This window comes from Vicugna pacos, chromosome 11 (assembly GCF_048564905.1).
Source record: "Vicugna pacos chromosome 11, VicPac4, whole genome shotgun sequence".
NCBI lineage: Eukaryota > Metazoa > Chordata > Mammalia > Artiodactyla > Camelidae > Vicugna > Vicugna pacos.
The window spans coordinates 36,856,154-36,878,980 of record NC_132997.1 but is presented as its reverse complement, the minus strand read 5'-3'; the positions used below and the strand labels follow the sequence as shown (position 1 = coordinate 36,878,980).

The 22,827-nt window shown below is 45.7% G+C and overlaps 1 protein-coding gene across 11 annotated transcripts in view; it reads left to right on the top strand.

The window, feature by feature from the left end:
* MARCHF8 (membrane associated ring-CH-type finger 8) overlaps nucleotides 1–16,299 on the top strand; it is a 136,846-nt gene extending 120,547 nt beyond the window's left edge. For 10 of the 11 annotated variants that reach the window (XM_072971136.1, XM_031682391.2, XM_006216077.4 and 7 more), the window contains 5 exons: nucleotides 7,371–7,453; nucleotides 7,686–8,531; nucleotides 9,981–10,161; nucleotides 12,055–12,202; nucleotides 12,622–16,299. In XM_072971136.1, coding sequence (XP_072827237.1) covers nucleotides 7,371–7,453; nucleotides 7,686–8,531; nucleotides 9,981–10,161; nucleotides 12,055–12,202; nucleotides 12,622–12,926 — 1,563 coding nt within the window. In that variant the 3' untranslated portion in view covers nucleotides 12,927–16,299. The remainder of the gene's footprint in view (nucleotides 1–7,370; nucleotides 7,454–7,685; nucleotides 8,532–9,980; nucleotides 10,162–12,054; nucleotides 12,203–12,621) is intronic. The other variant, XM_031682393.2, reaches the window with a different exon arrangement.
* The last annotated feature ends 6,528 nt before the right edge of the window (nucleotides 16,300–22,827 follow it).

The following is a 22,827-nucleotide window of genomic DNA, read 5'->3' as shown; positions in this document are numbered from 1 at the left end:
TTGAGGGGGTGCACGTGCTTAAAGAGATTACGGACATCATTTGTCACCTAACTCATTTGGCTTTAGAGGAGGAACCTTAGCATTAGTTTGGAGTCATCTTTCTTATCTCCCATGTTCCTGTCAGTAGCATTCTCCCAGGCTGTAGGTTCACTCACCACGTGAGTAGCCTGGGCAGAAACTCCTTTCGTCCCAAGTGAGTGCCCATTGGGAACCTCTTTTGGGATGGGGGCATTTCATCCCAGAGACGCCTGCGGTTTTCCAGATCACCAAGCAGCAGTCGTCCATCTGGAAGCCTTCTTGGTGGTGGAGGTGTTCCTAGAATGGTGTATGTCGCATTTTTGTATCCCTGCTTTTATTTGGTCTTTGCAGCAGCCCTGTGGATTATTGACCTGATTTTTAAATGATTAAATTCCTGTTGCCAGAAGTATGCTCTCGGAAGGTGGTGTGCTTAGTGGAGTGGCCCCAGAACACACAAAGACTGAGGACTTTGGAGTCAAAAGCCAGTGCTTTTGCTACCACCTCAGAATTTTCTCAAAGGGGAACTATTGGAAATAAAAAGATATTTCGATTATATTTGTAAAGTTAAGTATTTAAAGGAGGCCTGTAATAAGGATCCTTTTGGGTGGTAAATAACTCAGAAACCCAGCCCTTTTACCATGTTATTTCTGGTGATTTGGGGTCTTTTTATACTTACACTTATAGTTTCTGGGAATGTGAAGCCATCTTTGCTCAGAAATCATTGCTTTCAATGTAATTTATGGAAAACAAGTTATATTTGCAAGATCCCCAACAGGAGCTTCAAGATCTGCTTTGGAAGATGAGCCCTGAGAAATCCCTTCAGCTGTTTCCTTCCCTCTGGCAGTGCTATGATACATGCCCCTCGTTATGCTGGGGAGACGTTATTATTCATGTAATTCCAGCTCTCTCGAAAAGGCCACCAAAGAAAAGAATTCAGTGTTAGCACTACTCAGTAGGCAATGCTGAGAATCATTTATAATGGAAATCATTTTAGAATTCAGTAGTTTTTATTGTTTGCTCTCCTCCATGAATTCTATATTGTATATATTCTATATTTACTTTTTAATGGTCAGTTTTAATTAATCACTGTTGTGAAGGTTGGTTCTTGGCACAGCCCTTCATCAAGAGTCAACATGAATCATTCAGAGCAGCTACAGAACTGGCCTCTCCTTTAATTGTGGATCATCTTTGAGGTTGAATACAACTGGGTATTTATTTTTAGAAATCAGAATGCCTTATAACGAAGCATTTGTTTTCACAGAGGAACTTCTGTGCTAAGCAGAAAGTCTGCTGAAATGCAGCCTCAATCTGTACACTGCAGAGTCTAAATGCCGAGGGCAACTGGTGGGCTTTATTACATGAGGTCAGGCCTGCTGAGCTGGCAGTAAGGCGCCGATCACTATCTCTTGGAATCTCTTGGTTTGGGAGTAGGAGGGCAGTAGCGTTTAGTAACCTCCTAAGCAGGAAATAAAGGTAAGGTGGCCTGGTAAGCAGAATTTCTAAAGTGGCCCCCCAAAATGTCCCATCCTGATGCCCAGAACCTGTGACTATGATGAGGTATTGCTGCCGGGATCATTGTGTGATGGAGTCACGTGAGCTCTTAAAAGTAGAGAGCTTTGGCAGGTGGGAGAGATTGGAAGTGAGAGTGGGCTTGAAGACAGGAGGCATGGATGGGGAGTGCAGGAGTGCCAGGCTGCCAACCAGCAAGGAAATGGGGACTCAGTCCTAAAGCTGCTAGGAGCTGCCTCCTGCCAACAGCCTGAGTGAACATGGAAGTGTGTTTTTCCCCAGAGCTGCACAAAGAAGGGAGACCCTGAGCACAGGGTCCCATCACGCTGTGCGTCAGATGATACATGTGTGTAGTTCTGAGCCACTAAGTTTGTGGTAATTTGTTACCTGGCAGTAGAAATCTAATATGGGTGGCAAATGCTGTCTGTGTAGAGGAAAGACCTCTCTTGGGAGCTGTCAGAGCCCTTCACCTCTGAAATCCCTGTGCTGACAGTGTAACATGCTTTCTTGATTTAGCCATCTTCTTCTTTTATTTATTTCGATATTTTGAGCTGGGTTTTTTTTTTTTTGGTTAGAAATACAGTAATGCAATGATTTTCAGTTTATGGTGACCATGATGTTTTGTAAGAAACAGTTTTTACATCAAAACTCATTACGTTGATACACACAACTGAAAGAAAAAATTCCCCCCAAAGACCTAATCATCATGTCAGATACACTCTGACATCTTCTATTTTATTTCATGTTTTAAACTGTAGGTCATGATCCATTAAAATCAGTTTCTTTACCAGTTTTCCCAGAGTTGGAAAATCATCACAGTTGGTCATGCAGTTTTTTTTTTACTTCTTAAACTTCCAGTCACATGTTATTTTCAAAAATGAATTTGTGTTTAGGAAATACTTGTTCATGGTAAAAAGTGGTGTAAGGTTGGGGACGTGTCATGAAAAGTCGGTGTCCCTCCTCCTGCCTGCTCTCCTCCTGTGTTTCAGGAAACCACTATGGGGAGCCACTGACAGTCTGCATGCGCCAGTGTGCATGGTGCGGCTCTCCCCCGCCTGCTCCCTCTGAATACCCATTACTGTCCACAAGCTTTCCCTCCTCCTAATGACTGCCCACGTTCCTTTCTGTCATACTGTATTGACTGAATCAGCTTTAAGCCCGTGGGCATTGAGGTCATGCCAGCCCTTTGCTCCCACAGATGATTTTGGATAAACCTCTTCGTGTGTATGTATGAGGATGAATTCCTAAAAGAAGACTTGCTGGGCCAAAGTGTATGTTCATTTGTAATTCTGAAAGAAATTGCCGAATTGCCATCCTAGGAGGGAGTTTTACCAGGTTGCTTCCCCACTGGCGTATGTAAGCATGCCTGTTACCCCACACTTTTGCCAATATGGGTATTTGATTTTTTTTAAACTGTTTATCTGTTGTTGACGGTAGTATTTCTCATTGTGAGAGAGAAACATCTCATGTTTCAAGAGCCATCCATCTATCTGTACCACCTTGTCCATGTTTGATTAAGTCATTGATTTGATACACGGTAATTTGAGGGCATTTGTAAACATGAGCCCTCTTTGCATCTTGCCCTTCTTATCCAGTCCTTCCTCAAGTTCCTCCTGGCTTAAAAGCAGTCAGACCCAACCAGACCATTTCTTGTGGCTCTACACCTGCTGATGAAAATCAGATGGGCAAATTCACTTTTGTCAGGGAGCAAAATGTTTTAAAAGTAGCTTTGCCGGTGAATGAAAAGAAGGCCCAGTGGGGTTTTGCAGTAGAGGAAGAGGAAGTGGCCGAGAGGGAGGTTGAGAAGTAATTCAGTGGAAGGAGCAAGGGAAGGAAATGAAGCAAACAGCAAGCAGAGGAAGGTTGGGGTTGGGGAAGTTACAGCTGGGGTCCTGCAGGCAGGAAGTGCCCTCCAGTGTGAAATTGGTAAGTTCCTACCGGGCTCTGAGAACCTGACTTGCTGAGTCTCTTGTGAGGGCCCTTCCAATGGCAGTAAGTCCTCTTAAAAGAAAGCAGAGAAAGGGGGCGTGCCAACTTCTACAGGGATATATGGAAAGTTTTCTATTCCTTACATGTTTTTGGCAGCCTTGATAAAATCAATTTAAAACAATGAGTCTGCTAGCAAAGCAAGTGAGTACAGTGAAACAAATTTGTCATTCCTGAGAAATAAAAGCAACTGGGATGTAGGCCTAGAGAGAATCCAGAGGTTTGTTTGGCATAATTGATTACAGCATCTTAAGAAGAGGGGATTTTTACAAAAATTTTTTTGTGGTGAGATTGCTTTACATTCCTTTCATGACCGGAATGTCTCTTGTGTGAGAACCAACAAAGAACTTCAGGAACAAAGTGCTTAAGTTTTCTCCACGCATTTGAATTTTCTCTTTATGAACATTTACACCTTTTATGAGCAACTGTTGAATCTGGTGCAGTCTGACCCCTGGGCAGGGGAGAGAGTGTTCTCCGGAGTTGTGTGGGGGCAGAGCCTCCTTTTCCCCTGAGCTGGTGCTGCCCATCGCCTACCACACGTCACCCTGCCGCTGCTCTCAGGAAGAGCTGGGGAGCTGCCAGGGCTCCGAGCCTGAGAGGGGACTGCCAGCCCCTTGACTTCCCTTGACTTCCCTGGCTGGACCTGGAGCTGTGTCTGAAGGTCTTGGCTTCATTTTGTCATCATTGTCATTGATCAGGCCAGTCTTTTAAATTCTCATTGGTAGGTTGATAGATTTCACTCAGCCTGATACCAGCAATAAGTTAAGCTCTTTAAAATTGCTGACCCTGTGCTTTGGTGATCATTCTGCATGTGGGCTGGTCCTGAACATCAGTGGTGCACCTGTTCAGCTGGTGCCAGGGAGCCTCTATGGGGCTGTGGTGGCCCCATGAATCTTGCCCGTTTTCTCCCTCTTATGGAGAAGGAACCAGGATAAGGTATTTTTTTGGTTTGTATTTATATAAAACAACATAAATAGATTTTTAAAATTTCCTTGAAACTTCATGATCTCGTAAGAAGGGAGACTTGTTCTCTGCTTTGGGAGGCTTGTCGAGGCTTGGATGTTACCTGCTGAGAATGTCTCATGATGTTTTTGGTGGGATTGGAGATGATGAAATGAGGGTGGGAACGTAGACAGAGGATGCTGGGACTCTTCCTGTTTCCCAGATAAACAGAGAGCAGGGCCTTGGGGCTTCCCCCGTCACGCGGGCCCGCCGGTCTGCTGCAAGCACAGACACGTGCATGAGTTCCTGAACACACCTGAGACGGAAACCTCACGGGGAAGGGATCACAGGCCCTGTCAAGTGTGTGGAGAGTCTGGCTGCCTCCTGATGCAGGTTTCATTCTGCTCTGAGGCTCTTCCCTTGTCCTACTGAGCCTTGCCCCCATCGTGGGCATATGATTCTGTGATCGTTAGCCGGGACTTCTACCTCCTTTCACGTGAATTAGTTGAAGTTCAGAACAAGACTGCGAAGCCATTTTATCTTGATTTCAGTGTCCTGTCTGAGACCTGCCTCCTCCCAGGACACTGACTCTGGGAGGGCCTCACTCTCCAGATAAGACCCCACTTTCCTTTCACAGGGTTTGCCTTCCCTTCAGAATACAGGAAAATAAATATGCATGGTTTCAAGAGGCTCCTGTCCTTTGAAGATAACAGGGAGGGAGATAAGGAGGTATTGCCCCCGTCTTCTGGGTGAGCTGTCTCCGTTCCTCATGTGGGGAGGGGACTTCCTTCTGTCCCTTAGTCTGAGCAGCTAAACTTGACCCAGCAACATAGAGGAAGGAGAGCTGACCTCATAGCAGCAAGAAGAGAAGGGCGTGAATCTAGCCAGACATTCCTGTTGGTGACAGGAGAAAGTTGGTGACAACTCCTACTTCTCCGCAGGACACCATGACCAGCCTGCGGCCTTCATGACACTTTGCTGGCCTTGCCTACCGATGCCGAACAGAGCTGGTCACCCTCACAAGTTAAAGAAGGGAGCAAGACGTTCAAGGAGGCTTCCTTCTCAGAGTGGGGTTAGGACTGAATATTGGAGACCAGGCAGATAGTAGGAGCTGGGGACATTAATGTGGCTCTCCTCCTTGGCTTCCCTGCAGTGACAATAGGGAAGGCCCTGTGTGCTTATCTCGGGAGAACAGACAGAAGAGCCGTGTTTTCTGGACGAGTGGAGCCTGTGAGGACAGCCCGGGAGGAAGGCACAGGAGAAAGCAGAGGGGAGGGCCTTGTGCAGTGGGAATGTCACAGCATAATGTAGAGAACTACCCCCCCACACACACACAGTTTTGTTTTAGAATCGTGACCAAGTAGTGCAGGGTTATTTGGGGGATGTCATTTTTGTGTCTCCAAATAAACTTTAGATTCTTAAGAACTTTGACCAGCAGTGCTTTTACAGGAAATGTACCTAGTGTTCACATGCACATTCACTTAGAAAATAAATGTGGATTCTTTGGTGACTCAGAAGATGTGCCCATTGAGTAATGTTGCATAACCTGAGCATTCCATGTGGCATGATAACATGTCACTTCTTGGGTCAAGCTTCTTTAGGTTGAGTTGGATTTAAAATGATGTTTCAGCCGTATGTTGTGAACACCTCAGTCAGAGGGCCAGTTCTGTCTGGCTCTTCCCAGGCTGGTGCGTTTGCTGGAGAGGGGTGTTGGGGGAGTTGCCCTGGCTGCTGATGCAAGGCAGAGGTCCCACGGCTGCAGTGCCAGAATGAGGGTACGCCCCTGGGGGTGGCACTTAGCAAGCGTCAGGGCTAGGCCTCAGCCGGGGGATGGTGACCAGAGTGGGGCTCTCCAGAATCAAGGGCAGGGCTGAGGGCCACTTGAGTGGGCCTGGACAGGGTGGGGAGGTGATGTTGGCTTGCTGTTGATAACAGACTCACAGTACTGTCTTCACGTGGCCATGGCAGGTCACATGGAACAGATACTCAGGCTAAGCGTCCTAAGGAGGGAAGAACACACGTGTTGCTGTGAGGGCCGTGAAAACTCAGGACTCAGTTTGGACAATGCCCAGTGAGGGCCCCACAGAGGCTGGAGCCGAGTTTTGCATCCTCACTGAGCTGCACTCCATGTTCCTATTTCTCTCCTACTTCTCTTCCCACTGTGGGACTTCCTCCCCGCCCCGATCTTTCCTCTAATTTTGATTTATTCACGATCCCTCAGAGCGCCTGCTCTGTCTCATGACCTCTTGCTATACTTCCTTTTGAATTCACACATTTTTTTATTATTTTCTTAATGCACAGTCCCAAGATGAGAACTCTTGGGCCATTCTGTGCTCAGCCCTCTGTGCTCCGGTGCCTGTTCTCGCTGGCCGGGTTGAGTTGTGGATGGGTGGCCCTGTGCTCAGGTGGCCTCAGTTTTGTACAGAGAGCTCCTACAGGGCAGTGAGCTCTCGTGGACCAGCCGCCAGGTGGCGAGGGAGGAGGGGCTCTCACATTCTGCCAGCTTTGCCCAGGGCTCTCCCAGGTACCAGGTCAAAGAGTACCAGGTCGGGGAAACAGTGCCGAGGGGGATGGTGCCTTGTGTTTCTTCTGCATTTCCGTATACCTTCTGCTGCTTGGTGTCTTGACTTACGTGTGAGCTAATTAAGTTCAGATGCTTAGAAAATAAATGACCACTAAGTCTACAGGAGGTTGTCTGTGCTGCTCCAGAATCTCAGATATTTCTTGGCTACACTTTTACCTTCACCTGAGAAAAGAGGAGTGCTCCTTGATTTGTTCCTACCTCAGCTCTTAGGGACCTAATACGTGCTATTCACTGAGCAGTGGGAAAAGGCAGACTCCTTGCAGTTTAGGAAGAGGTGGTGTTTGCGGTCCCTGGCTCTTCCTGAAAACTGACTGGAGGTGTGTTGTTGCAGGCTGGGGGTTCCTCGGTGGCGTCTGCTCCAGTGTCCGCCTTCTCTCGCACTTCTGTCACACCCTCCAATCAGGACATCTGCAGGTAACGCTCTGCTTCAGACACTACAACAGCTTGTGTGCATCCCAGAAATAAGCCTTCATGTCTGTAGGTTCTTGGTTCTCCATATGCCTCTGCTCTAAACAGTCGACCCAGTCTTATGTGCTGTTTGCTCAACAAGTTACCACACGAGTCTCACTTCTTCACTTTGATGTCTATTCTCTTTTAAAACTGTTTTTACTCTCTGTGCTTTTATTCCACTGTTCTCTGCATGCAGTTCCAGTGCAGTGTTTTCTGAGTGTTGTCACCACAGTCCCGTGCAGTCTGCTGTTGTCTTGAAAGCTCCTCCGTGCCAGAGTCCTCTGACCCAAGGGCTCACTGTGACAGTTATCTGTCAAGACACAGTACAGGCGTCAAAGAGGAATTCCTATGGCTCAGATTGGGTCCAGGCCTCAAAGCCTGCTAAGAATACCAAAGCCAGAAGAACACTAAAGTTCTCAAAATCCCTAAATGATATGGGTGAGAAGGCCCAGGACATTTGGGGAAGTTCTGACTATGTGGAGAGAACATGCTCTGAAGGGAAACTGATGCGCCCCCAGGACCCCTGTGTCAGAATTAACAGGTTCCACCATCAAGAAAGAAGAACACTGAATTGCAAACCTCTGGGCAGTTCCAAATATTCTTGCGTCTCATCCCTTTCGGCCAGTCGTTCTGCGGCCTCAGAGGTGGGAGCTGGCAAGGGGGACATAAACGTCCCGCTTGTGGAGGAGAAGGCGGATGGCGAGGCCATGTCCAGAAGCCGGCGACTGCTCCGGTGCCTGTTCTCGCTGGCGCACGGCTCGAGCGCCGGCAGCCTGCAGCGGTTCCACGAGCTGGAGAGCCGCGCCGCTGCCCGGCACGCCGCCAAGTCCTCCAGCGGGCTGGCGGGGAGCGCCGGCTTCTGCTCCGACGACATGGGGGATGACGACGTCTTTGAGGACAGCGCCTCCCCAAAACTGAAGAGCAGGGTCCTGCGGGCGCCCCTCTGCTCAGTGGAGAAGGACAGCGACCTGGATTGTCCTTCCCCCCTCTCTGAAAAATGTCCCCCCACTTCTCCCGTGTCCGCGTCAGCGGATGCCTGCAGGTTGGTTTGCCGAGAACCACTGTTCTGGCCATCTCTGCTCCCTACACCTCCATGGCCTCATCTTGCTTTAATATGTGAAGTTTCAGGAAAATGAATAGGCAGCTGTAGGCAATTATGGATTAATAGTTTTCTCCGAAAGAATAGAGTATCGATATCATTGGGAAAACCAATTTTTATGACCTGGGCCCCAAGATAGTTTCACAGATGATAAAAGAGGAAGAAGCTACACATATTAAAGGCCAAGCTGTCTCTTCTCAACTTAAAATAAGTAGCCTTTGCATAAAGAAATTGGAAGAAAATAGTTTCTCCAGTCCTCCAGCTTGATGGTCTAGATAGTAAGCACTGGCTGCCCCTCCCAGCCGCATTTTTACCCCTTGCTCCATCTGCAGCACGATGTGCCTGCGAAAGGGCTGTTCTTCAGCTCCTTCCTTCCTTTTTTATTTTTATTTTTTTTAAACTTGGATGCAGCCACCTCTACCCAGGTCCTAACTCTACTTCCCACCTCCCTCTTCCCGGGTGGAGCGTCCTTGTCAGGCCTCCAAAATCTTTCAGAATTCACTTTTGTCACCACGCTTATGCCTTCCCCATTCTAACCTTCCCTCGAGCCTCCATCCCCGTCAGGGCCAGCTGTTACCATTTCTTTTAACAGTTGGATCAGAAACCCCTCTCCCAGAAGCAAACAGCTGGCCGGCTGGCCTGGGCCAGAGCCCAGCTCCTTTCAGGCCAGGTGTCCCTTCCCGCTCTCCAGCTACTGGAAAGACCTTTCTGTTTCTCAAAAGTCTGTTCAGTTCCTTAGTAGCTGCATCCTGTTGCATGCACCCTTAGGGATAATGAATGATTTAAAATTCTCACTTTTTGCTATGAGTGGTCCTGAAAAAAGAAAAAGAAATGAAATTGCAGCACCTTACAATGGATTTTCAGATCCAGGAGAGGTTCTGTGGTTTCTCTGTTCACTCTCTGAGAAAGGACAGAAATCTGTAGTTGTAGTGTGTGAAGGTGAGCTCAATGATTGGAACCATCAAGCAAATTTCATCAGCTTTTCAAGTCCCTGATATTTTTGAAAGGTAGAGTGCTGGTTTTGTTTTACACAGTTTTACCTCTAATTATTTTAACGTCATAAGTTCTGAAACATGCTTCCGTGTTGCCTTAAATTCGTCTTTTAGTGAAGTTCTTAAGTCTTACCAAAAATGACTGCTTTGTCATTCCTTGTATCAGTTTTTCCTCTCTGAAGCCAAATGCCATGCAGACTTTCCGTGTTGGTACGGTAAGCTAGAAATGTTTAGTTTGTAGTAATTGTTTTCATTTGTGTTTGTATGTTTCTGTGTTCTTAGTCATTTTGTGATGTTTGTTTCTGAAAGTTTTCCTCGGGGGGGATCGACCTTCCACTGGAGCGTCGTTCTCCCCGTGGTCCGGCACCCCTGGGAATGACCAGCTGTCCTTCTACCGTAGGATCTGTCACTGTGAAGGGGATGACGAGAGCCCTTTGATCACGCCATGCCACTGCACGGGGAGCCTCCACTTTGTGCACCAGGCCTGCCTGCAGCAGTGGATCAAGAGCTCGGACACGCGCTGCTGTGAGCTGTGCAAGTACGAGTTCATCATGGAGACCAAGCTGAAGCCGCTGAGGAAAGTATGTGTGAGGACCCCCGCGGAGAGGCGTGCCTGGGGCTGGGCGCCTTGGGCTGGGTGGAGCCCCAGTCGGCTGGTGTCCGTTTGTTTAAGCAGGAGCTGGTGTGGACATTCACGTTGCTGGTAGCGATCTCCAGGTCCCTCCTCTCAGGAAGAAGCTCTTTCTGACCATTCCTTCAGACTGTTTTCTTTCTCCTTAAAACTAAGACTGCTTGCTTGTCTGTCTGTGTCCGTCATTTGGCCCCTGACCACAGACTGTCCTGTGACATCGTTGTCACTTTTAACTTGATACGTATGAACTGTTCACACTTTGCCTCTCATTAGGACCGTACAGCGGAGCTTAGTCTCCTTTCTCCCCAGCATAACGTAGTAAATTTAATTCTATATTGCTGTAATAAGTATTTGCTAGATGGGAGGGCGGAGGCAGAAAGGAAGGAACCACAGGTGTTCTGTGAAACACAACTCTTGTCAGGCCTCGTGTCCTTGCTTCCTCTGAGAGGACCCTCGTCCGGCACTCCCTCCTGGGCGGACATTGGCTGCTTAGTGCGTCTGTGTGCTCAGCTTATGGAGAGATTTTGTTTGAAAGAGTAAAAGACATGTTCTTCTCTCAAAACTGTAATACGTAAATCACAAGGGGCATCACAGAATCAGGTAACAGCACTTGGCAGTGCCAGTTAAATGCTAATTTCTGTGGCCGTATCAGATGTTCAGAGGAGGGAGTATTCATGGCGGGTTGGAGTGCCGGGGAAGCAGCGTGGTGGTAGCATTGCAGAATGTTGGGGTGTTGGAGCAGTTCTTCAGGGATCGTTAGGATTTGGGAGGGTGGGGTGAAGGAGCTTAGAGAGGTCAGATTGTCTCTGGAGAAAAGCACCCACCAAAAAGGAAGGGCGAGCATTTCAGGGGAGTGTGAAAGGCTTGAGCTGAGTGTGTCTTAGAAGATCAGGGGAGCATTTTAGGAGGGAAGCCCAATGAAGATAATTACAAAAACACAGCAGAAAGCAGTCTGGTCGTTCGAGAAGGCAGGCACAAGCTACTAAAAAACCTTCTGCCCCATAATTGATTGGGTACCTACTCTGCTGGTCTCTCAAGTGAGTCTCTTGCACTCATGGTTCACAGCTAATCCACGGGGCTCTGCTGTCAGCTTATCGTGCATGGAACCCGCTGGACAGAGGCTGTGAATGGGGCTGGCAGAGGATGTGCAGTGTTTACCCTTGTTCTTTTTCTCTACCTTTATGTGTTTTCTTCTGATTCGGAAACCGGTAAATGAAAAAGAAAATCTGGCTATTTGGAGTAAATTAATGAGCTCCTAGAGGAGATGGGACTGGCACAGACTGCTTGTACCAGGAACTCTTAGCATCGATTTCACGGTGTTGCTGCCAAAGTAGCAGAGGACCAAAGAGTGAGCGCCTCCCGCCATCACCTTCACGACGTAGTGTGACCCATCTGCTAGTGTGTTGTGGTGCCATCAGCCCCCTTCTTCCCTCACTCATGCCGGTCAAAGTCAGGGAAACCTAAAACGTGCCACCTGGGTCTTGGGCCAACATGCTGTTTTCATCAGGCCTGGAGCCATAGCCTCCTTTATCAAGCCATTTAATGTCTGCTTGCAAGACTCTGCAGCCAAGGGGATTGCTGGTGGTGGTTCATAGCTCATCTTGATCCCAGCTTCTTTTCATTGCATAGCAAGTTGGCTGTCGACAGAATACCAGTGCCTGGTACCTGGTTGAAGCCAAGTGATTTAAAGAGAGCGACTCTGGGTGTTTGGGGGAGATTCATCTAGTTTGGGAAAGGGGGAGGGAGGAGAGAAGCCAGTCTTACTCATCACCAAAGCCCTCACCCCATCGTAGTGCTTACGTCCGTGAGCCTGAGCCTCACGCTCTACCTGTTCTGTTTCCAGTGGGAGAAGTTACAGATGACAGCCAGCGAGCGCAGGAAGATCATGTGCTCAGTCACATTCCATGTCATCGCCATCACCTGTGTGGTCTGGTCCTTGTACGTGCTCATCGACCGCACCGCCGAGGAGATCAAGCAGGGGCAGGCAACAGGTATGCGCTCAGAGCAAAGGTGCGCCCGGCGCAGAGGCCCTGGCTGCCACACTGGGTTTTCAGACTGGGGTGTTAATCTAGATTGCTTTTCAAGTCAGACCTCAAATGTCTGGGCTGCTGGAGGGAGGCATCAATTATGAGGCACCATGCATCCTCTTTGGATGTTTCTTGGTGCTGTGGTAATAGTCCTTAAAACCTAGTCAGGGGAGATCAAGTCATGGAGCGAGAGGATCTCTACAAACCCCCCCGGAAGAGCAGGGTAAAAGGGAGTGGACACTCACTCTCTTCCACTCCTCCAGCTAAGCAAGATCTGATGAGTTAAGAATCTCTGGGTTACGGGAAGTTCGGAAATTGTGTTTTATTTACTTCACATCTTAAATAAGATCTTCTCATAGGCTCATGGGCTTTTTTCCTTCCAGGAATCCTAGAGTGGCCCTTTTGGACTAAATTGGTGGTTGTGGCCATCGGCTTTACTGGTGGACTTCTTTTTATGTACGTTCAGTGCAAAGTGTACGTACAATTATGGAAGAGACTCAAGGCTTATAACAGAGTAATCTATGTTCAGAACTGTCCAGAAACAAGCAAAAAGAATATCTTTGAAAAATCTGCACTAACAGAGCCCAACTTTGAGAATAAAGATGGACGTGGAACCTGTCATTCCGACACAAACTCTTCTTCTTGCACAGAACCTGAAGACACTGGAGCAGAGATTGTTCACGTCTGATTGTGTGGAGGGTGTAGTTTTCCTGGACACCCATGAACAGCTGAAGGAAATTGTTTACTGCCAATTGTGTACCTTTTCTTATGTCCTTTAATAGCAGAGACTGGGCAGGTCACTATTTTTAATGGCTTCTCTTTTTCTAAATCCTCCTTAGTGACTCTCCTGGAAAGCCCTCACGTGGGCTGTGCACGACGGGCTTCTGCCCCTGCCAGCACGTCTGTGGGAAGGGAAGGCGGGAGACCCGTGACACCGTGGTGGCAGCTGGCCGGGTTCTGGCCTGTAGTCTTGAGTGGGATGAGAGAGTAAGATGGCAAATGTGTGGGAAGAGCAGGCGCAGGCGGAGCCTGGGCCCCGGCGCGCCTCCTGCACCCCGCCCTGAGGAGAGGCTTCCCCTCACTCAGGAGGCCGCTGGCACCAGTTCTCCCGAGCAGCCTGGGCCGCGGTGCTCTGTGCGAGGTGGCAAGCGATTCACTAAGCAAACAGCACTTTACAAAAAGAGAATCTTTATTTTGTAATATGTGTGTCCCGTGGGATTGACATTTAAAAGAATGTCTCGTTTAGAAACATCCCCTTCACGAACCTGATTATCTCTTCATGTTATAATAGATCTGAAGCCCTTTTTGCCTTATATATTCTAAGAAATGTGACATCCACTCTGTGTCCATAACAGGGACTTGTGACTCCAAAGCAGGACAGCCAGGTCTGAGGGCTTTTTCATAATTTCATGGGAGTTAATGGATTGGATGCTCAGTGTCAATTTGAGCATAATTCCTATGGTTTCGAGCCTGTCTTATCCCAAGTCTTCACTTCATAGGCCTACCCTGAACATTTCTTTTGTGTCTGTCCTGAAGAAGGATTCACGAGATCGAAAGGAAAGGAAAGGAAGTGAGTAATTAGAACAAAAGTGAATATTTAAAAACTATTCCTTTACAGACAAACCGCTCCAGTTTGCGCTGGCTTCACACTGAGAGAGTAAGTCCGGGCCGCGCGCGCTGCGGGAACTCCTGGGTGTCTGCCGCTCGTTCAGCCCCCACCCGGCAGACTCTGGCTCACTGCCCAGGGCAGAGAGGCAGACTGGCTGGCTCTGGGGCGAAGGCCAGGAGTGAGCAGCAAACTGCCATGGTCCACTGTGTCCCTGCCCCCAGCCACACCCCTGCCCATTTGTCGCCTTAACTGGACTGAACAGAGAGGATCCTTTAGGGGTCCTTGGCCTTGCTGTCGGTCTGTTCTGTCATCAGGGATTATCTGCTGGACCATTTTTCATAAAACCAAAATCACTACCATCAAATGGCCTTTGTCCCTTTAAAAAGTCAACTTAAAATTCTGTTTTTAAAAACCAACATGCCAGGCAAATAAGAGTCAACTGGAGGAAAATAAGCCAGCGGGTTTACAGTGTAACGTGACTATGCCTGGGTACTTCCTCTCCCGGCAGCTCTGCAGATGCCTGGGGTGAGATGCCTGGGGTGAGACGCCTGAGGGCCCTGCCCTCCGTCCTCTGAGCTTTAGGTGTTTCATCCATCCTGTTAGGACATGAAGCAGACACAAGATGATTCCTTTGCCTTTCAGAGTGGAGGCCCCATCATTTGTTGTGAAAGCTGGGAGGAGGCTAAAGACTCTCTAGGCGCTGAGGCATGGCTCTCGTAGCAGGCTTTGTCCTCCCGTGGTTGACTCTGGCTGGGCAGGTCCAACCACAGTCGACCCTTGGAAGTAGGTCAGCCTGCCCTCTGTCTCCCAGGCCACGTCCAGTTCGTGCCTGTGCTCTCTGTGCCCCGAAGTGCAATTACCTACACCCCTTCTCAGCCTGGGGACACCGAGCAGCTACAGGCTGCCCACTCAGGAGAGCTGAATCCCTGGTCAGCCCTGCCTGTGCCCCTTGTCCCTGCCACCCTCTAACGGTGGGGGAGTGGTCAAGGGGAGACCTCTTCCCCCTGGTGGAACCCCTTATGCTGAACTTGAAAAGCACTGAGACTTCTGTAAAGAGGAAAGTGTGCTCAGGCGGGGATAGCCCCTGGCAGCCCTCCCCCTCGTTGTGGCTGGCGCCCCCTGAAGCAGAGGTGCCTTTATCACCGTGACTGTCGCATTGCTTCTACGCCCAACCGCATTCTCCCGTGAAGCCCTCTCACTTCTTTTCAGGAAGCACCTAACACCATCTCTTCACCTCCAGCCGAGCTCCTAAAAGCCTCTGCCTGTGGACAGTCTGTCCCATCTCCTCCTTTTCTCTCCTGGGATGGCACACAGCTACCCCCTTGCCTCTTTTTTCTCACAGTTTCTGATGAGCACCTCTGACCCCGTGGTTCCAGTGCTAACCTCTGCCCCTACAGGGACCAAGTGTCAAGCCCGGGCTGGGTTGTGCTGTGCTGCCACCTAGTGGGAGCTGCCAGGCATTCCTTCAGTCTAGGTCAGCTTGCCCTCTAGGTTCTTTTTGGGGGGTTAGTCATTCCGCATTTTCTCATTTTGCTCCTGGCTTTAGTGCGAAGATGGCATTTTGCTGAACCGTATAGAAATGAGATGAGCTTGCAGGCCTCTGAGCCAGGAGGGCTGGTATTTGTAGACCAGGCAAGGGGGAGAGGGAAGCAGCCTCTGCTGTCACCAGCCATCGCTGATTTGGTCTCTGCTCTCCCCGAAATAGCAGTTCCACTCAAGATCTTTTGTGCCTGAGTTTATTTTTAAGATTTTCCTGAAAACTGTAAAATGTCTCTTCCTACTCCAGGCCCCCTAATGTCTCTTCCTTTTTGGCCTCAGTCACTCTTTTCCATCTCACGGGTCCAGTTCCCAAACCTACAGATGTGCCCTGCCTGGCCACAGACATACGGGCCCCAGGCACTGGGCCGGTTTTGGAGCCTGAGGTCATGCCTGCATGGGCTGGAGCTGCTTCAGCTGCCTGGCGGTCGCTGCAGAGCCGGAGGAGGACTGGGCATGGCAAGGTAAAGATCCACGATGCTGTGGGTTTGGCTTAATGCAGATACACTTTGAAGATACTTTCCCTTTTGGATCTGATGTGAAATATGCAGCTTCCATCTCTAGCCCAAGCAAAGACCGAAAGGTAGGGACATAAAAGTGTTTGTCTTTGTTCTGGAAGTAATTAAATTGTGTGACTCATCACCTATTTAGATGCAATGTTTATAGAACATTGATTGTTAATAAAGACCAAATTTACACTGGCATGTGTGGTGTAGTTTCTAAAAGGCACTTCACACTTGAAGTTTTTCTTAACTTAGAAAATTTCTGGTTACCTGAATGTCTAGTTTTGTATCCTTTCGTGTATGTTCACTGTTTCTCAGTATTACTGCTTGAATAATTCTGTTTTGGGGGTGGTTTGTGCTGTCTGTACACGGGAGTGTCTAACTGCAGCAATAAAGCATTTCTTTAAAAAGGAGTTTTGCCAAGAAAGTTGATTTCCTGGAAGGAGGCTGGGAACGTTGGCAGGCCCTCCAGCAGTCTGATCCCCTTTCCGGGTTTCTCTGGCTTGCTCCTCAGGGGAGAAGAGCCTGTAGCCCCGGCCTGTCCCTGTAACGGAGGACGGATCCCCAGACCCTGGCGGCCAATGGGGAGGCGTGGGTTCTGGAGGGTGTGAAAACTGAAGTCGTTCCCACAGGTGTGCTTGTTTCAAACATCCAGGCTCTACTTGGGCTCTCCGCCCTGAGAGAAGCCAGACTCCAGTTCGGGGGCTGCAGGCAGCATGGCCGTTGCAGCAGCCCACTGCTTAACTAGCCTCAGCTGTGGAAACATTTCTTGAAACACAGTCCAGCTGAGTGAGGGACCCAGGAAGGGCTGGCAGGATGGCTGGCGAGAGCTGAGCCTGGCTGCGGCTCCCGGCTCCCAGCGGGGCTTCCCTGAGTGATGGCAGTGCTCTTGATCCCCCAGTTTCAGGACTGCAAACCACTCCCAAGTCTGTGACTGCTGATGGTGGGTCCCTGGCTTTAGCCGCATGCACAAGGCGAAAGGAGGTGGTTGAGATGGCCCCAGCGTACTGGGGGAGCCAGGAGAACGCGTCTACCCGTCCACCGGTTCAGGCACCGCAGGAGGCTGCTGGGAGGCTGGGGAGCCTGAGCAGGAGGGTGCTCTGCCAAGTGTCCTCCTTGCCTGCCTTGGAAGGAGAGGTCCCTGGAACTGAGTGGAGCTGTGGGGGCTCCTAGAGGACGAGGAGGTGACGACAGAGCAGCTGAATCTGCTAAGGTGTGTGCTTTGGGAGGGAGAGGAGGAAGGTGAGGAAGGTGTGGGAGGAAAGCCAGGAGGCCCCAGGGCTCATCTGAGCTCAATTGTGGATTGGGGGAGTGGTGAGGGGTGCGGAGCTGACAGAGGAAACTTCTTCTGTAGGAGTGTGAAGTTGCGGCGCCAAGAGGAGCCTCTTTGCTTTGAGGACCCGATGAACTTAATGAGCTTGGCTGAAAGGACACCAAGTAGGGTCTTTTTGCAGGTAGGCTTGGGACAGTGCCACCCCAAGGCCTTTCTGCCCTTTGACACCAGCCACAAAGTGACGAGTAGAGCTGCCACTAGGGGGCACTCTGAATCCACCAGGTCAGGGCTGGTCTTTCCGTCTTGTCAATACACTCATGGGCGTGCAGCCCTGCCGGTTCACTGACATGTTGTGTTCAGCTTGTTTCCTGCTATCATGGCAAAGGTGAAAAGCTGGGACCACTCGTATGGCCTGCAAAGACTACCGTCTTTATTTACATGGCCCTTTATAGAAAAAGTTTGCCAATCCTCCGTCTGTAAATGGTGCCCCTAGAGTTGTGCACAGCCCACGTGGCGTCAGAGGCTTGGATGAATCCTTCTCTTTTATCTTACTGATGTTTTACTTTGCTTTTATTAGATAAAGGAGATCAAACATCTTTTGTTTACTGCCCATTTCTGTGAACTCTGTGAATTTCCATGTCTTGGCCATTTCTGTAGGACTCTTTTTTTTTTTAGTATCTTTAGATGGAATCATTGGTACTTTTTATGATGTAAAAACATTAACTCTCTACTTTTATATAAATGGCAAGTAAGTGCAGTTTATGAGCTTTTTTAACATTTTATTATGAAAATTTTAAATATAAAAGTTTACCTGTATAGGGAGAATACATACACCCTGGATTCTATAATTAACATGTTGCTATATCTGCTTTACCATGTGTCTCCATCTATTCATCACTCTGTCCATCAACTTATTTTTTTATTCATGAATTTCAGAGTACATTGTGGCCGAATACTTCACCTCAGCCACTTCAATCTGCATAGTGTTAACCTGGAATTCAGTATTTGTTTATGGTTCTTTTTGTTCTTAGGTAAAATTTACACAGCGTGAAACACATCAATCTTAAGTATACCACATGATGAGTTTTGGCAAGTGTATCCACCAGTGTAATCCAAACCCCTTTCAGAACATAGAGTATCACAATTCTGTAAATCTGATGCTCTTTCCAATCCATGCTTGTCTCCATACTCCCCAAAGCAGACATTGCTCTGATTTTTTTGGTTTTAGCTTGTCCTAGAACTTAATTTTAAGGGAGCCATACGTACAGTATAGTCTTTTGTATAACGAGTCTTTCAGTCAGCACAGTGTTTTTGAGTTTCATCTATGCTAATTGTATCAGTTAGCTCATTGTTTAATTGTTGAGTAATATTCCATTGTACGAATATACCAGTGTCTTCATCCATTTTCTTATTGCTGGATAAGGCTGTTTCCAGTGTTTAGCCATTATGACCAGAACTGCTAAGAACATTTTTGTACAAATGTTTCTGTGGACGTATGTTTTCATTTCTTTTGGGTAGTGCCAAGGAATGAAATACTGGTTCAGATAGAGTAGGGATATGTTTAGTTTTTTAAGAAACTAAACAGACATTTTTCCAAAGCAGGTGTACCATTTTACATCCCCACCAACAACATGTGAGGGTTCCAGTTACTTCAAATCCTTGCCGGCATTTGGTGTTGTCAGTCACCAACATAAAATACAAGAATTTCAGCCATTCCCAGAGATGTCTGTTTTATTCATTGTAGTTTTAATTTGCATTTTCCTAATGACTAATGATGTTGAGCATCTTTTTATGTGCATTGGTCATGTGTTTATTTGCCATTCACAAATCCTCTATTTCTTTATATCAGTGGCCAGTACACAGCCTACTGGCCAAATCCAGCCCATGGACTATTTTTTTAAGAACTTTGAGCTAGAAATGTGTTTTACATTTTAAAAGATTCTTTTAAAAAATGCAACAGATTGTATGTAGCCTCCCAGATCTAAAATATTTTACAGAAAAAATTTGCTGACCCTGCTGTGTATTTAAAGTTGTATCTTGTATATAACATATTGTTGGGTATTGATTTTTTAAAATCTATTCTGATATCTCTCCCTTTTAATTGGAGTTTTTAGTTCAGTAATATTTAATGTAATTATCAGTATGGTTGATTCTGTGTCTACCTGTATATTGTTTGTTTTCTTTTTGTCCTATCTAGTTTTTGTTTCTCTTGTCCTCTTTTCATGCTTTCTTTTCAGTTATTTATATATTTTTAGAATCCCATTTTATGTCATCTATTGGGTTTGAGCTATACTTCTTTATTTTTAGTAGTTGCTCTAGAGATTATGATCTATGTACTTAATTTTTCACAAATTACTTACAATTAATATTGTACCACTTGAGGTAAGAGGTAAGAACCATGTGACTGAAAAAGTCCATTTAATACCCATTGTGTTTTATGCTACCTTCATATATATTATGCTTACATGTGTTACAAATGCCACATGATGATGTACAATATTTGCCTTAAATAGTCATATATATTTTAATGGAATTAATTTAAATTTAATTTATCTCTTAATTTGCCAAATATTTACCATTTCTGATACTCTTCCATCTTTCCTGGGGACCTGACTTTCCATCTAGTGTCTTTCTCTTCAGCTTGAAGAATTTCCTTTAGCAGTTCTTTGTACTATAGATCTGTTGGTGATGGATTTTCTTAGTCTCGTTTTACCTAAAATTTTCTTAATTTTGTTTTCATACTTGAAGGATATTGTTGCAGGTAACAGAATTGTGTTGGTACTTGTTTTCTTTCAATATTTTAAAATGTAGTTCCATTGTCTGTTGGCATGTACAATTTCTGATGAAAACTCATATGTAATTCAAATCATTCCATTGTATGTGTGTGTCATGGCTTTCAGATTTTCTCCTTAAACTCTTTTTTTAAGTATAAGCATCTTTTTTTTTATTGAAGTATAGTCAGTTACAATGTGTCACTTTCTGGTGTAAAGCATAGTATCCCAGTCATGAATATATATGCATACATTCATTTTCATATCCTTTTTTATTAAAGGGTATTATGAGATACTGAATATAGTTCCTTGTGATATACAGAATAAATTTGTTTTTTTATCTATTTTTATATATAGTGGTTAATATTTGCAAATCTCAAACTCCCAAATTTATCCCTTCCTACCCCCTTTCCCCTGGTAACCATAAGATTATTTACTATGTCTGCGAGTCTGTTCCTGTTCTGTAGATGAGTTCATTAGTGTCCTCTTTATTCTTTCTTTCTTTCTTTTTTTTTTTTTAGATTCCACATATGAGTGATAAAATATGGCATTTTTCTTTCTCTTTCTGGCTTACTTCACTTCGAATGACAACCACCAGGTCCATCCATATTGCTGCAAATGGCATTATTTTATTCTTTTTTATGGTTGAGTAGCATTCCATTGTATACATATACCACAACTTCTTTATCCAGTCATCTGTCAGTGGACATTTAGGTTGCTTCTATGTCTTGGCTATTGTATATAGTGCTGCTATAAATATTAGGGTGCGGATATCTTTTTGAATTAGAATTCCCTGCAGATATATGCCCAGAAGTAGGATTGCTGGATCATACGGTAAGTCTATTTTTAGTTTTTTTGAGGAATCTTCATACTGTTTTCCATAATGGCTGCACCAAACTACATTCTCACCAACAATGTAGGAGGGTTCCCCTTTCTCCACACCCTCTCCAGCATTTATTGTTTGTGGGCATTTTAATGATGGCCATTCTGAATGGTGTGAGGTGATACCTCACTGTAGTTTTGATTTGCATTTCTCTAATAATTAGCAATACTGAGCATTTTTCATGTGCCTATTGGTCATTTTTATGTCTTCATTGGAGAATTGGTCGTTTAGGTCTTCTGCCCATTTTTGAATTGGCTTTTGTTGTTATTAAGTTGTAAGAGCTGTTTATATATTCTGGAAATTAAACCTTTGTTTGTTTCATCATTTGAAAATATTTTCTCCCATTCTGTAGGTTGTCTTTTTGTTTATGGTTTCCTTTGCTTTGCAAAAGGATGTAAGTTTAATCAGGTCTCATATGTTAATTTTTGCTTTTATTTCCATTGCCTGGGTAGACTGCCCTAGGAGAACATTGCTAAGATTTATGTCAGAGAATATTTTGCCTTTATTTTCTTCTCGGAGATTTATCGTGTCTTGTCTTATGTTTAGGTCTTTAAGCCGTTTTGAGTTAATTTTTGTGCATGGTGTAAGGGAGTGTTCTAACTTCATTGATTTACGTGCTGCTGTCCAGTTTTCCCAACACCACTGTTTGAAGAGACTAATTCTCCATTGTATATTCTTGCCTCCTTTGTCAAAGATTAATTGACTATATGTCTGTGGGTTTATTTCTGGGCTATCTATTCTGTCCCATGGATCCATATGTCTGTTTTTCTACCAACATCATACTGCTTTGATTACTGTGAGCTCTCTGTAGTATTGTCTGCAGACTGGGAGGGTTATGCCTCCAGCTTTGTTCTTTTCTTCAGTATTGCTTTGGCAATTCTGAGTCTTTTTGATTCCATATAAATTTTAGGATTATTTGTTCTAGTTCTGAGAAAACTACTATAGATAATTTGATAGGGATCACATTAAATCTGTAGATTGCCTTGGGCAGTATGGCCATTTTAACAATACTGATTCTCCAATCCAAGAGCATTGGATATCTTTCCATTTCTTTAACTCATCTTTAATTTCCTTAATCAGTGTTTTGTAGTTTTCCATATATAAGTCTTTCACTTTCTTGCTCAGATTTATCCCTAAGTGTTTTATTGTTTTAGATGTGATTTTAAAAGAGATTGTTGCTTTACTTTTTTTTTCTGATATTTCATTGTTAGTTTAAAGAAATGCAACTGATTTCTATCTGTTAATCTTGTGTCCTGCTACCTGAATTCTTTTATCAGCTCTAGTAGTTTTTGTGTGGAGTTTTCTATATATAGTATCGTGTCATCCACATATAGTGAAATTTTACCTCTCTGTTTCCAATTTGAATCCTTTCAATTTCTTTTTCTTGCCTGATTGCTGTGGCTAGGACTTCCAAGACTATGTTGAATAGAAGTGGTAAGAGTGGGCATCCTTGCCTTTTTCCAGATTTTTACTGGGAATGCTTTTAGTTTTTCCCTGTTGAGTATTATGCTGGCTGTGGATATGTCATAAATAGCTTTTATTATGTTGAGATATGTTCTTTCTATACCCACTTTGGTAAGAGGTTTTTTTTATTATAAAAAGGTGTTTAATTTTAATTAATCAAATGCTTTTTCTGCATGTATTGAGAGGATCACGCAATTTTTGTCCTTTCTTTTCTGGATGTGGTATATGACATTGATCAATTTGTGTATGTTGAACCATCCTTGTGTCCCTGGGATGAACCAACTTGATCATAGTGTATTATCTTTTTTATGTGTTGTTGGATTCTGTTTGTTAGTATTTTGAGGATTTTTGCATCTATGTTCATTCAATGATATTGGCCTGTAATTTTCATTTTTGGTAGTGTTTTTGTCTGGTTTTGGTATCAGGGTGATGGTGGCATCATAGAATTAGTTTGAGAGGATCTCCTCCTCTTCAATCTTTGGAATAGTGTGAGAAGGATCAGTATAAGTTTTTCTTTATATGTTTGATAGAATTCCCCAGTGATACCATC